The sequence below is a fragment of the Protopterus annectens genome, chromosome 14.part0 (genome assembly GCF_019279795.1).
Source record: "Protopterus annectens isolate FY-2018-M chromosome 14.part0, PAN1.0, whole genome shotgun sequence".
NCBI classification, from domain to species: domain Eukaryota; kingdom Metazoa; phylum Chordata; order Ceratodontiformes; family Protopteridae; genus Protopterus; species Protopterus annectens.
This window is the reverse complement of record NC_056748.1, coordinates 931,267,592-931,281,149: the sequence shown is the minus strand read 5'-3', so window position 1 is coordinate 931,281,149 and position 13,558 is coordinate 931,267,592. Positions and strand designations below refer to the sequence as shown.

General features: G+C 37.0%; 1 protein-coding gene across 2 annotated transcripts in view; it reads left to right on the top strand.

Annotated features, from left to right (window-relative positions):
• LOC122789351 (disintegrin and metalloproteinase domain-containing protein 8-like) overlaps window positions 1–13,558 on the top strand; it is a 688,349-nt gene that overhangs the window by 420,135 nt on the left and 254,656 nt on the right. For both annotated transcript variants that reach the window (XM_044056732.1, XM_044056731.1), the window contains exons 9-10: window positions 1,893–2,062; window positions 9,755–9,836. In XM_044056732.1, coding sequence (XP_043912667.1) covers window positions 1,893–2,062; window positions 9,755–9,836 — 252 coding nt within the window. The remainder of the gene's footprint in view (window positions 1–1,892; window positions 2,063–9,754; window positions 9,837–13,558) is intronic.

The window sequence follows — 13,558 nt, the reverse complement described above, 5'->3', positions numbered from 1 at the left end:
CAATCAGAGGGAAGGCAAGAGACAGGGTGGTCTTTACAATAAATCACAAATTAAAGAATTAATGTGGCAGCTACTCCTAGTGGCTGATAGAAGCCCAGGTTTAAACAACAGCATAAATGCAAAACATTATTTGAAATCTTTTAATCGTTGAGATCAAAATTGTATGACTGTTTTAGCTATATAAAGGAGTAATCAATATATTTTATTTAGTTCTGATGAATTATTTTATTATTAAAGTCACTATTTACCCTTATTAGTTTGTTTCAATTGTGTTTTGTTGTTTTCTGGTGATTTATTTTTTATACTTTCTGTAATTTGGACCTGTTTGGTGTCTTCATACACATACCTGTGATGTGTCCAGATTTTTCACAGAATGCCCAGATTTTTATCTCACATCTTTGGTCTGTTCCTCACAAACTTTTGTGATTCTCTGGCAAAATCACAGAGAACTGAAGTAACTAAATAGTGACATACATTTGAGTTTCAGACTTCATATCCTTCAGAAAATGCATGCTAACACAAATTCAGTTAGTCTAACAACATTATAAGGGCAATATTTTAAATCTGTCCTTATTTTTGGGCCTTTGTCCCCCCCAATATTTTAGGCTTTGTTCAAATTTCTTGTGTGATGAGTTTGAGAGAGGAACATGCTTCATTTTAGGTCAACTGCAATCTTTTCTTTGTTAAAAAAAAAAAAAAAAACAAAAAAAGTTCTAGTTGGTCTAGTTTTGCATATGCACCACTTGTTCTTTTATTTTCGTTTTGTCTGTTTTTTTTTCCTGCAGCTTTAGTAAATTATTGGTCTGTGGTTAAATAAGTACATAAATTAAGTAAAACAGTGGTAGAATGGCCGACACTGCTTCATGGTTTGGATGCCTTCAGTATTGAGTCTGCATGTTCTTCCTCTGCTTGCATAGCTTATTGCCATGGAGACCGGTTTCCTTTAATACTCCAGAGACATGCAGTACGTGGTCTGGTGTTACTCAGATTGGCCCTAGGCATGCATGTGGTGTGGGTGTCACCATGAATGTCTCCTGCATTGGACTGGTGGTCCATCCAGGATTTTGCCTGGAAAGATCATGGACTCCCTGTCATCCTGAAATGGATAAAGCAAATGTGGAAAATGGAAGAGTGGATATTTCCTCTTATCCCTTTCCATGCTGTACTTTAATGTAAACACCTGTCTTATGGAATAATGGACTGGGAACCAACCTGTCAGTTGTAGACCTTAGGGTAGTTTCCTTCACTTGTATCCTGGACAGGACCTACAGCAGCTCTGCATGAGAACACAAGAATGCATTATTTATTGAGCGCAGAGCAATTATTTTCTATCACACATTCAGAATTAAACTAAATTTTAATATTGCAACTGAAGTTGGGTGCTCTTGTAGAGGTGTTACCTAATTTTAGCATGTACTCCTATTGCCTTCCAATATGCTAGCAGACCTGACCAATTTAATCTTATGAATTTAATTAGTCTGCATATGTAAATAGTATAAATAGATCCACATGGTTCATGTACTCAGCGTACATGGTATGCAAAATGTATTCAAATCTGTTTATCTAGTTACTATTAAAGCAGTAATCTTACATGTTTCTCTGTTATTAAAACAGCATGACACATAAGCTTTATTATGTTCAGTATTACTGAACTACGAAGGACATATTTGAATGACATAATACATGTACAATGAAGCATTTTATTAGATGATGTTTTATATTTGTCTTTGTGTATATTTTGGACTATAAAATGGTGTTTTGATACTGTGATATATACACACACACACACACACACACACACACACACACACATATATATATATATATATATATATATATATATATATATATATATATTACCCCTTAATATCACTTTTCTTTTGTTATGTTAGCTTTATCGGACAATAAACTTCCGTGTAGCCTTGGTTGGTATGGAGGTATGGACAAGTGGAGATCTCATTTATGTTAGCACAGTTCCTAATATCACACTGAAAAACTTCCTTACCTGGCGCAAAGAAAATCTGAAAAAGAAAAAGCCTCATGACAATGCACAACTTATAACGTAAGTCATTTTTTTAGACTACAGTAATTTGTGCCATTACTGGGAATCTAAAATAGAAGAACATGTTAACATGATTTGGTGTCATAGTATGTCTCAGTGCTTATGGTTTCTGCATTACATGTCTCACTTCTTAGGCTTTATTTTATTTTGTTCATATCATTTTTATGTGAGCTAAGTGGAACAGATCACTGGTCGTTTTTCAGCCATGATCTCATTATACAATGAAAGAAAAAAGCAATAATTTATATGTTTGGAAGAATATTGCATGTAGAAGACAGAGCTGCATATTTTATTTATTTATTGGCATTTGTTGAGAGGCTTGGGGAGAAAAGCTCCATTCTACAGACATCATGGACATCATTTCAGCTGGTCCTCATTTCCAGTCCATTTCATTCATAAGCAACATTTCCATTATTCAGACATCCTTGACATCAGATCCATTTACAAATAATTTTGATTAAACGTAACAGTTACATCTAATGCAGGGAAGTATGTGCAGTGCCATATCATCAACATGCACAGAGTGTCAGGTTTTATGTAAGAATATCTGTTACTATAAAGATGTGTTCAAAATCTAGGACATAGGAAGATGAGCAGTCCCAAGAAAGGAAAGTGGGGAGACGGCACAAGGAAGATAAAGATGACACGATAGAGGAGGGTACGGTTGTGATAATGGTACATTAGGTTTTGTGCAGACCAGAGTTGTGGCACAAATTCATATAGCTCTGTCGTTACCAGTTTTACCAGTGCTGATACATGTGCAGAGCCTTTTATCTGTCAGGTATTGCTTCATTTGCCATTTGAAGTTTTTCAGGTTGCATATTGTTCTTAAGTTGAGTGGGATGGTATTCCAGCTATTAGCAATGCAGTGTGAATATAAGGAGTATCCTGCATTGTTAGGTTTAGGTATGGAGAGCAATGATTTGTCATTGCAGAGCAGAGGTCTCTTAGTAGTGTAATGTTGAGTGCTGGAGTGAAGAGATGGGACTTTTTCAGGGTTATGCAGTAGTCTGAATGTTGTAATTAGTATAATAGAGAATTATTTAATTCAAGCCAGTTTAATTGTTTTAGAGAAAGGCAATGATGTGATCTATATTGTTGGTTTGTTGTGAATTTGGGTATTTTATCGTGGTATTGTTCTAGTTTTGCTGATAGAGAGGAGTTAAAATTGGTTTGGATAGGAAAGACATTTAATAGGGTGGGGAGCAGTGAAGGGGGGGCTGTGTTTTGTCTAGGAGAGTCAGTAAGGCTATGTTTTACTGTACAGGGGCAGCCTAGCTATTGGGGTGTCTTCTTTATGGCTTGCTGAAGGGGTAGATCAGATTTCAGGTGGTCTATAATCCCATGTAGTTGTTTGGTGTGGGATAGCAGTTTTATATTGATCTTTTTGGATTGCAATATATTAAACGTAGTTTTTTGGGAAGAGACAGAGAAAGTTGAGGATTAACAGTAATAGTTTATTTATTTATTTATTTGATTCAGGGGGAATTGTGAGCTGTCAAGCTAAGTCTCTATGGAGGAGAAGGATTTCTGGGTGAGTGCTTGGAGTATAGATAATGTCCTAGCAGAACACAGTGTGGAGTCATCAGCATATTGTACTGTGGTGGCCTGTTTGGGCTGCTGGGTTTAGGTCTTTGATAAATAAGTTGAATAGTAGTGGTCCTAGGATGCAGCCTTGTGGCTATAGGAAGGAAAGAGGAAAAATCATCCTCCAGTTTCACTGCTTGGGAGGTATTAGTGAGGTAGATAAGAAACCATTTAAGTGAAGAGAGTGATAGTTCATAGGACGAGAGTTTATTTAGAAGAATTTCATGATTGACTGTGTTGGAACACCTTGGATAAATCTAGAATTAGGGCTGAAGTTAGAAGACCTGAATTCCTATTGACACATTATATCTGTCAGCCTTAGAAGAGGAGTGATTGTACTGTGATTGGTTCTGAAACCATGCTATGATGGAGTGAGGAGGTTGAGAAGTAATATGTGTAGTAAGTTGAGGCTGAATATATCTTTCCATGATTTTGGATAAGGGTGAGAGAATGTTGACTGGTCTATAGTTTGTGAGCTCACTTGATGATCTGCCTTTATGGAGAGGTATTATATAGGATATTTCAATAAACCAGGGACATAGTTTCTTGGATAGAGCAGATTATTAGAAGTGAGATAGGATATGCAAAGCTTTCTGCAGTGGGTTTGAGGTATTCAGATGTTGGTCAGGGACAGCAGTTGTCTTCAGGGTCAGTGGATAATTTTTAATTGTAGATGTTGGCACTGGACTAAGTCTGATAATCTGTTGTGGCTTCAATGACGGGAGTAAGACGGCTGGATTTGTAGTAGTTTTGTTTTGTAAGAGGGAGGTCACTGTATTTATAAAGTGTGACTTAAACTGTGAAGCAATGCTTTGGGAGTTATTGGTTGGGGATGGACTTTATCTCTAAGCTTTATGAGTTGCTTTATTTATTTATTTTTTAGTTAATCAAGTGGCTGGTTTATTTTTAACTCTTTCTGTTCCTCATGGTACTTGTGCTGCCAGGATATTTAGAAATTTTGTATTAAATGTGACTATTGATTCACCAACAGGAAGAGTTTTAAGTGTAGCCCAGTTGATCTGGAGCAGGTTGGAAGTAAAAGTTTCTTTATTGAAGTTACTGATTCTCTGACTGTGTTATAGTGATGAGCCTTGTGGGGGCATTTGGGGTGTCTAATTATGTAACCGAACTGCCGGTCACTTAGTCTATTAGGTGGGGGTGCCACTTGTGGCAACATAGTTTGGAGTGGATATTAGAATCCAGTCTAGGATGGATTCTTTAGATGTGGTCTTGCTAATTCTGGTTGGAGTCTTGATTAGCTGAGAGAAGCTGTAGGGCTGAATTGAATTCATTGTGTTTTCTAGGGCTAGCTTTTGCTGTGGTAACATTTCCTAGTAAGATGGCTTTCAGTCTTATGTTGTCAAAGATCCCATGAAGGATGTCTTGCTTCCAGGTGGTACGTGTAGCTCTGTGATGCCTAAGGATTTGTGAGTATTCAGTTTTAGGAGTGAGATGAGATATTCAGTATTGTTGAAGGTGAGAGTAGTATCATGGTAAGTGGTGGGATCTAAAACATTTCTGTAGAAAACTGTAACTCCACTTGCTTTTTTATTGGTTCTACCTAGTCTGAGTATATTATAATCTGGTGGGAGTATTTCTGAATCTTTGGTAATTTTATGTCAGTTTTTTCACACTTTGTAAAGTCTGTCTCTGTTCTGTGTTCTGGTTACTCCTTTTATGGGGAAGGCATGTTATCAGGTGTGTGGGTTACCTATGGGTATTCCAGTCGTCAAACCTGTGACAATCATGTTGTTTGATCTTTTACTGTAAACTTGTATAATTAGCACTCACGCTTGACCTTGTACCATGAGTTGTGCCTGGAAAGGGTCTACAGTGGGCTATTTCATACATTATCTAAAGAGCATAGTTGAACTGTAAAGAAGTTAAAACATGTCTAAATAGGGATCTTTTTTTGCTGTTTTAGCTGCTCTGCTGTGGTACAGCTATGTAAGTATTGTTTAACATGTTCACAGCGTTCCCTACATTTATTTAAATATAATAAATAAATACGTTATTTTGACATTATTCCTGTTTCATTTTATTATGGGGAGTAGCATCAGTGGTCACCTCTTTGTTATCATTTGAGAGCACCCCTGTTTGAACTCATGCAAAGAATAGTGACTCATATACATTTTAATTAAAGTGACAAACCAAATAGAACATTGTAAGCATTTCTAGCTCTGGAAAGTATCTAATATCAAACTGCAGAGCAATGTACTTAAAATAGATGCTAAAAAGAATTCCTTAGTGATATGTTTCCAATTTTCTAATGTGTTTGAAAAATGAATTCAATAAAAAGCTGAATTTCCTAAATCCATTTCTCAAAAACATCGACAAATTGGTTATGATTGGCAGCCTGATCATAATTCCCTAAGTAATACACAGAGCGCTACAGTTACACTGAGAAACTTGGAAGGAGACAACTATGTTAAGCACCTTTTAGACATAAGAAAGGTGCTTAACAAAGTTTGTTAAACATTTTTCAGTGCTGTTATGCTCTAGTCTTGTGTGAAGGTATTAGCAACAAACACCACAGGGCAGGATCCAAAACATTTTCACAGCTTTGAAGGCTGCAACACTTCAAAATGTCAGACACACAAAAACAAATGTGTGGCACAGTGCAGATCCTAACAGCTTTTAAATCTCTTCATTTGTTAGAGAGTACTTCACTTCTACTTGCTGCTGTGTGGCAACACTATGTATATTGGAGCTTTGAACGCTGTAAAATACTCCACACTTATACCCATTTTATTTTCTGTCAGTTACAGTACGTTATGTAAGCTAAAGCACCATGTGCTACTTGGGGTTTACTACTCTTACTACTCAATGCAATCATTAGTCATGTAGGAGGGAACTTTCAAGGAGTCTGACATCCAAAACAGCAATGAAGATGTTACCATCACATGGCATTTTCTTCTGTTGAAAAGTCATCTTTTATTCCATATCAATTAAACACACACACACATGCACGCACGCACGCACACACACGCACATGTGCACTCGCACGCATACACACACACACACACACACACACACACACACACACACACACACACACACACACACACACACACACACACACACACGCATGTAGATGAACATGCACATACAAACACATATGCATAGATGCACACAAACGTACACACACACACACACACACACACACACACACACACACACACACACACACACACACACACACACACACACACACACACACACACATGTACTTTTGTAAGGAATATGATTTATGAGTCAGTTCACAGAGAGAGTGAACAAATCAGCAGCAAAAAGGGCTTCTCTGTTATAATTTATTTTAGAGGATTTTAGAGAATATGGGTTCCAGAAAGTTCAGTGACTTGAATTACCAGAGAAAAAAGAAATGTCTTTCTACCTTTCTAGAACTTGAAAACTAGGGGAGCATGCCTCTACTTGAAATTTGGAAACTAGGAGTTAATGTATCTCTACCAGAGAGCTTAAGAGAAGGAAGGAGCTTTTGCTAACTGGAAGAAGGGATTATGTATTCATGCCACTGTGAGTCCTATGCTGTAGTGAAAACACCTGGTGTATATTGGGACTGTTTTTTGTGGAAAATGCCTCGGCTAATAAGTTCAAAAAGCCATTTGAGAATTTTGAACTCTTCCAGTGGGGTTTTGAGTAGCTGCTATTTGTTTTCTTTGATTTGAGAGTGAGGTTAAGTCCATCCTGCCTTTCTTCTGCAAATTGCTTCTCTTTAATAAAGATATATTTTTTTGACTTCTATGACTTATGCCTATTGATATTTTACACAAATAAATGATAATTTGTCACAGTATTCTGGTTAAGGCACGTCAGTGATTAATATAAGGGGTAGCTGCACAGGACCTTTATAGCTTCAGGAGAAGATAATTAGACAACTCATTTTAGTTATTGGGATTTAACAGCAAGGGTTGTAAAGATCCTCAGGTCAATGGCCTAGTAACAACCTATGAACCTAACCTACAGTGTTATAGTTCAGGGTCTGCAAAGGTCTCACAGCAAGGTGTAGACTTACAGGCCTGTCCATGAAGTCGGAGGTGTCAATCTCAGATGATTGACTGCATACATCAGTCAGAGAAAGTGTCTAGAACTAGGATCAAAGTCTGGAAAAAAGTAATTACACTCACTACTCTCTTAAGCTTCACAAGATGGTCATTAGCAAATATCAGAAGAAATAACTGAAAAATGTAAAACTACACTTGTTATAGTCAGAAGAAAGGAGGAACTTCACAATACATCAGTTATAAGTGAATGGCGAGAGAAGAATAAAGTATTTTGCCTTTGATGTAATGTTATGGAGACTAAAATAGTACTGTGGGATGAAGTAACCTTAAAAATCAAAAGACCACATCAGGCCATTTTTGTGTATAAAAGTCGTAAAAGTAAATAAATAAAACATTAGAGCATTGCAGGGATAATAGTATTGCAGAAAACATCACTGTATGATAAAATGCCTATTTTTCAGGTTTGCTTGCAGTTGATTTTGGACGCCATTGCAAAAAACTGTATTACGATAAAATCAAGTTGCAAGCTACTGATGTGTGAATACTTTTGGTGATTTTACTTTTATAAACACAGTGGCCTCTGGACTTCCCCAACAGCTCAGCTTTTCCAGACCATCCGTTAGTCAACACTATTTGGCACCTGCTAGCAAGGTGATAATGGAAATTTTTATCTTGGGTTAGTTTATTGGCAAATTACTTTGAAACATTCATATCTTTTGCATAATTTAAAACATTATTGAATACATTTGCAGCTACACTTTTTTGGCTATGTCTAAACAAGATGGGATCTGTAATGTGAGCTATGCCCAAGATTCTGCTATGTTAGGGATTAATAAATAGTCACAAAATATGATTTGTCCAATGAGAGACAAATCTTTTATTTTGGGTGCTCATTTTATAATACCTGTAAGACTCATATTTTACCCTGTTGGAAAAGAGGAAGCATATCCTTCTGTTCTGTATCTCAAACAGTAACATCAAGTAATACTGCATCGGATGGTTTGCAGCAAAGTAGGTATGTTATACTGATTGTATCCATTTAAAAATGGTACACAATTATCTCTTACTTGCCAGGATAGATGTTTAATCCACATGACATTAAGTGGTACTGAAAATGGATGGCTGAAAGTAATTGTTAACAGCAAGAAATACTTTTCAAGAATCTACTACTGCAATAAATAAGATGCAGGGAATGCTGTCAAATAATTTAATCTAAAGGCTTGTGTCTTAGCTTTCAGAAGCAAAGGTCATTCTTTGCTTTAATTTTTTTATATAATCCTATTAGGTACTGCATAAATTGTAAAATTACAATTTTGCACATATATCGCAGTGGCACAGCTCATCAAACTGAATTGTTTGCTTTCTAGAAAGGACGACCCGGCAGTGTAAACCTTGGCTCGAGATGATTGTCACTGCTGAAGTGACACCCCAATCCCATGTGCAAAATGGGAAAAGGGGTTGAGGATGGATGGATGGATGGATGGATGGATGGACAGTAGAGTGGTTAAACATGTATATGGAAATCAATATCCACCCCCTACTCTCTTTCTTTAGCAAAACCTTTTATTAAAAAAAGCAAGTGTTAATTTCAGTTTAATTAAATTACAGTATAATGCTATGCTCATGGAATATATTGTGACGATATATGCTTTTCTGTATGTCAAGTTATTCAGATTGCTACTGTTAAACTCATAAACCCAAAACATGACATTTCACTAATCGCAGAAACTGCAAGATTTCACAGCATCCTTGGAGTGACTATAAATAGTTAAGAAGGTTAGAGAGTTTGGGGCTTTGGAAAATACTCTGCTTGTGAAACTCAATATTGTTGATGAATCAATAAAATTCTAAGTTTTGAATTTCTTTAACAGATTCAAAGATGTATAAGTTGAGAAATGCATGTAGAAATGTTCTTATTGTTGTTTTATCTGCAGATGTATGATTAAGACATCTTTTTCCAGTGTCGTTGTTAAGCCAGAAAATACACATAAATCTTATTTGTACTGGACATGTGCTGCGTTCTTGATATGAACTGATTTTTCCTGCACATCTCAGTATATGACTGTTTTGTTCAATGTTTCAGTGCAGTTAATTTTGAAGGTTCTACAGTTGGACTGGCAACAAAGTTTGCAATGTGTGAAGGAGACTCTGGAGCAGTGAATGAGGTACGATGACTTTGCCTTTTTTTCTTACAATGGGAGTGGATATGTGGTCAAGGTTAAGAATTTGGATACAACAGACCTCTTCCTTTGCAGTTTGACACTTAGGCAAAGTACAAAAAAAATTGGCTGAAAGAAACAAAGCAATTCTGATTACCAAATATTTTACTGAGTGCTTTCATCTCTTACAATAAAGAAACTTCATCAGAAGTGTGTTGTATCCAGTTTGTTTTTACTACCTGTTCTAGCACTTATTTTTTTCAAGGTTAAGAATTTCTCAGCAAAGAAGTCCCATTGTCTGTCTTTTCAGTAATGCAAAAATTGGTCTTTTTATTTGAAAACTAGATAACAGGATTCATGGTAAGCTTTTTTACTAAATGGACATCTCTGGCATGCGGGATTCCAATCTTAAGCCATGATGGTAATAAGGAGGGATAAAATGAAATAATATTTAAGGAATGTAAAAAGAAAACTACAGGACATTGATTCGACTTTAGCTTTTTTCTTGCGGCAGTAGTAGTAGCAGCCAAAACTGTAGGGCAACATAAGGGCAATATGCACGGTAAAAGAGAAATATCAGTGGTCCACAAAAACATAGTTACAACATTCAGAACATTTGGAAACATCTAACTACAGAGGAGTAGGACATGGATACCACTGGGCTTACTGTCCCAAGTGCACCCAATAGCCCACCAAATGCTGGGATTCAGGTTAATCTACACACAAATCAAGGTGAATTCTAGTTAGGCGTTCCTACTCTTCCTGCTAGTTTCATGGGATTCAGGTTAATCTACACACTAATCAAGGTGAATTCTAGTTAGGCGTTCCTACTCTTCCTGCTAGTTTCATGGGATTCAGGTTAATCTACACACAAATCAAGGTGAATTCTAGTTAGGCGTTCCTAGTCTTCCTGCTAGTTTCATGGGATTCAGGTTAATCTACACACAAATCAAGGTGAATTCTAGTTAGGCGTTCCTACTCTTCCTGCTAGTTTCATGGGATTCAGGTTAATCTACACACAAATCAAGGTGAATTCTAGTTAGGCGTTCCTAGTCTTCCTGCTAGTTTCATGGGATTCAGGTTAATCTACACACAAATCAAGGTGAATTCTAGTTAGGCGTTCCTACTCTTCCTGCTAGTTTCATGGGATTCAGGTTAATCTACACACAAATCAAGGTGAATTCTAGTTAGGCGTTCCTAGTCTTCCTGCTAGTTTCATTGTTTCATTAGAATCTAAGGGACGGTATAGACTTCTGTCACATTTATGGGGGAAAAAAGTTTGTTCAAATTCAGAGACAAATTGAGAACATTTAAAAAAGTGTTGAAAAAATGAAGGCATTATTAAAAAAAAAATCTTATTCTTAAGATATCCAGTGTCCTGTTGCCTGCTGGCATAGTGAGCTTAGCTCCAGATATGCCTAGTGTTTCACTCACTCCTTTACAAAGTATATTCTCAATAATCTTGGTGCTTATACCCTAGGACTGTGTGCCAGCCAGTCAGATGTCAGAACAAGATATGACCTTTAGACATCAAAGTTGTTGGCATCCAAAGGTCAGATATCTTTGTGTTCAGAGATTACAAATGCATAAATATAGAAAAAGTAGAGTTCTTTATTTGTATATTTCAGCTTTAATAGGTGCCATGATTGTATATCACCAGATCCTCCCATAACCACATGGCATGGCATCAATGTGATCTTTTGAAGTAGATTGTTGATTGGGCTGAACTGACACAAACTGTACATAAAGTAGGTTCAAAATGAATAAATATGCCTTTCATGTTGCCAGTGGCATTGTTTTCAGCTGCTGTGGCATCTGGTACTATTATTAGAGATGTAAAAGCTAAGATTCTTAAAACTTCCCTGCAATAAGGTTCTGTATCATTAAAAAGCCGAAAGACACAACAACAACATAATTTACCATCTCTGAAAGTTCTGCAAAAATTGTAAGAAATGTTAAAATGGAGCAGAGAAGGATTCACAAATCTTTCACCATCCATTTCTTTAATATAAATTACCCTTCAAAAAGTGATCTTTTTACCAAAGGCAAATTAACTAACAGTAGTTTTATAAAAAGAGAGTTTCACAATACGCAAAAAGCATGGATGGATACCAAAAACACTTGTGGTAGTGACCACGAAATACCACATGTCAACAGACTTCAAATTCCCCTGACAATGTTGATTCTTTAAATCATCATCATCAACCCCCTTTTCTCCATTTCTCTGCATGAGGTATGGTGTCCTGTCCACTGTAACCACCTTCCTTGATTTAGCACTATTCTCCTGCCTTTGTTGACCATTGTGCCTGACTGTTGCAGGATTTCCTTCATGCAATAGATTAATCTGTTGGCTGGATGTTCTTTTCTCTTGCTTTCCCCCGTCACTTTCAGTTCTTCTTCAAGAAATCATTTTCTGCTTTTCTGCCCATGTGACCAAATCACCATAATATGTTCCCCCTGACCATGTTTCTCAGGCACTTCATTTCTATCACTCAAGCTTCCACAAATGTTCTGGCTTCACTGCCCAGGTTTCTTTGCTATACAGAAGCACTGGTTGTGCCATTGTTTTTTACACCTTGCTTTTCAGCTTCCTTGGCATTCTTCTGTAACATACAACTCTGACACTCTCTGAAATGTGGCAGCAGCCTCTTTGAATTTAGCTTTAACCTACTGATTCAGACTTCCCTTCTCCTCAGTCATGCCTTCCACATATTTGAAGCTGTTAACCTGTTCCATTTTCTCCTCTATCTCAATTCTACCTTCTTATGTTCCCCCATTTGTTACCATGACATCTCTATTGTTTGTACTCATTTTAATTTATTTGATGTGGTAACTGCTCTCTTAGCCTCTTTGTTTGCCATTCAGTACGCCTTTTTAGCCTGATCCATCTTTTCTGTTTTCCACCATACTTCTTTCTTTTGATAACTTCCTGGATTTCTGCATTCTGCCAACAGATTTCCTTAAGTACCTTATTTCAGTAGCTGATTCAAATGTATGTTTCTTCTGTGGCCTTCACACATGCTCATTGGCGATGCTGCCATTCTTCTTTGAGTCCATCTATTTCTTCCTTTTCTAAGGTGCTAAAGCCCTAAGTATTTCTTTGAACTCCTATGCTTCTGCTCCAGTCAACTTCCAAGTCTTCAGCTTAGTCTCTTTTGAGGTTAGAACATTCTATGAGCACTGGTTGCAGCTGATTGTGGCCACCAGTGGTTTATAACTGCAGCTGACAGTTTCACTGGGGTTGACTTTGCAATCTCTGATTATACCAGAATGCCTTTTCCTTACTAGTAGGAAGTCTACTACCTGAGTTGCATGTTGAGCACGCTTGTATAAGAACTTGTGGGTCTCTTTTGTTGACCTACATATTGATTGCCATCAAGCCATTTGCCAAGCAAATGTCTAGAATGACTTCTTTATTTCTGTTGCCCCATAGTTCTCGTATCCTGTTCTGTGTGTTGCAGTATTAACATTCAGGTCTCCCATTATCAACACCAGCTCATGTTGTCCTTTGTTATACAATAGGCCCTGCAACTGCTGCCTGAATGCTTTCTTTTCCTCACCATCATACACCTGCTGTGCAGCATAGGCTGAAATTATGAATACTGCCCTATGTTCATACTGGAGTCTGATTACCGTAAGTCTGTCACTAATTCTGATGACATCTCAATGTTTTCAGAAAACTCTCTCTCACTGCATTTCACACACCATTTCTAGTCTGTCCTTCTTCT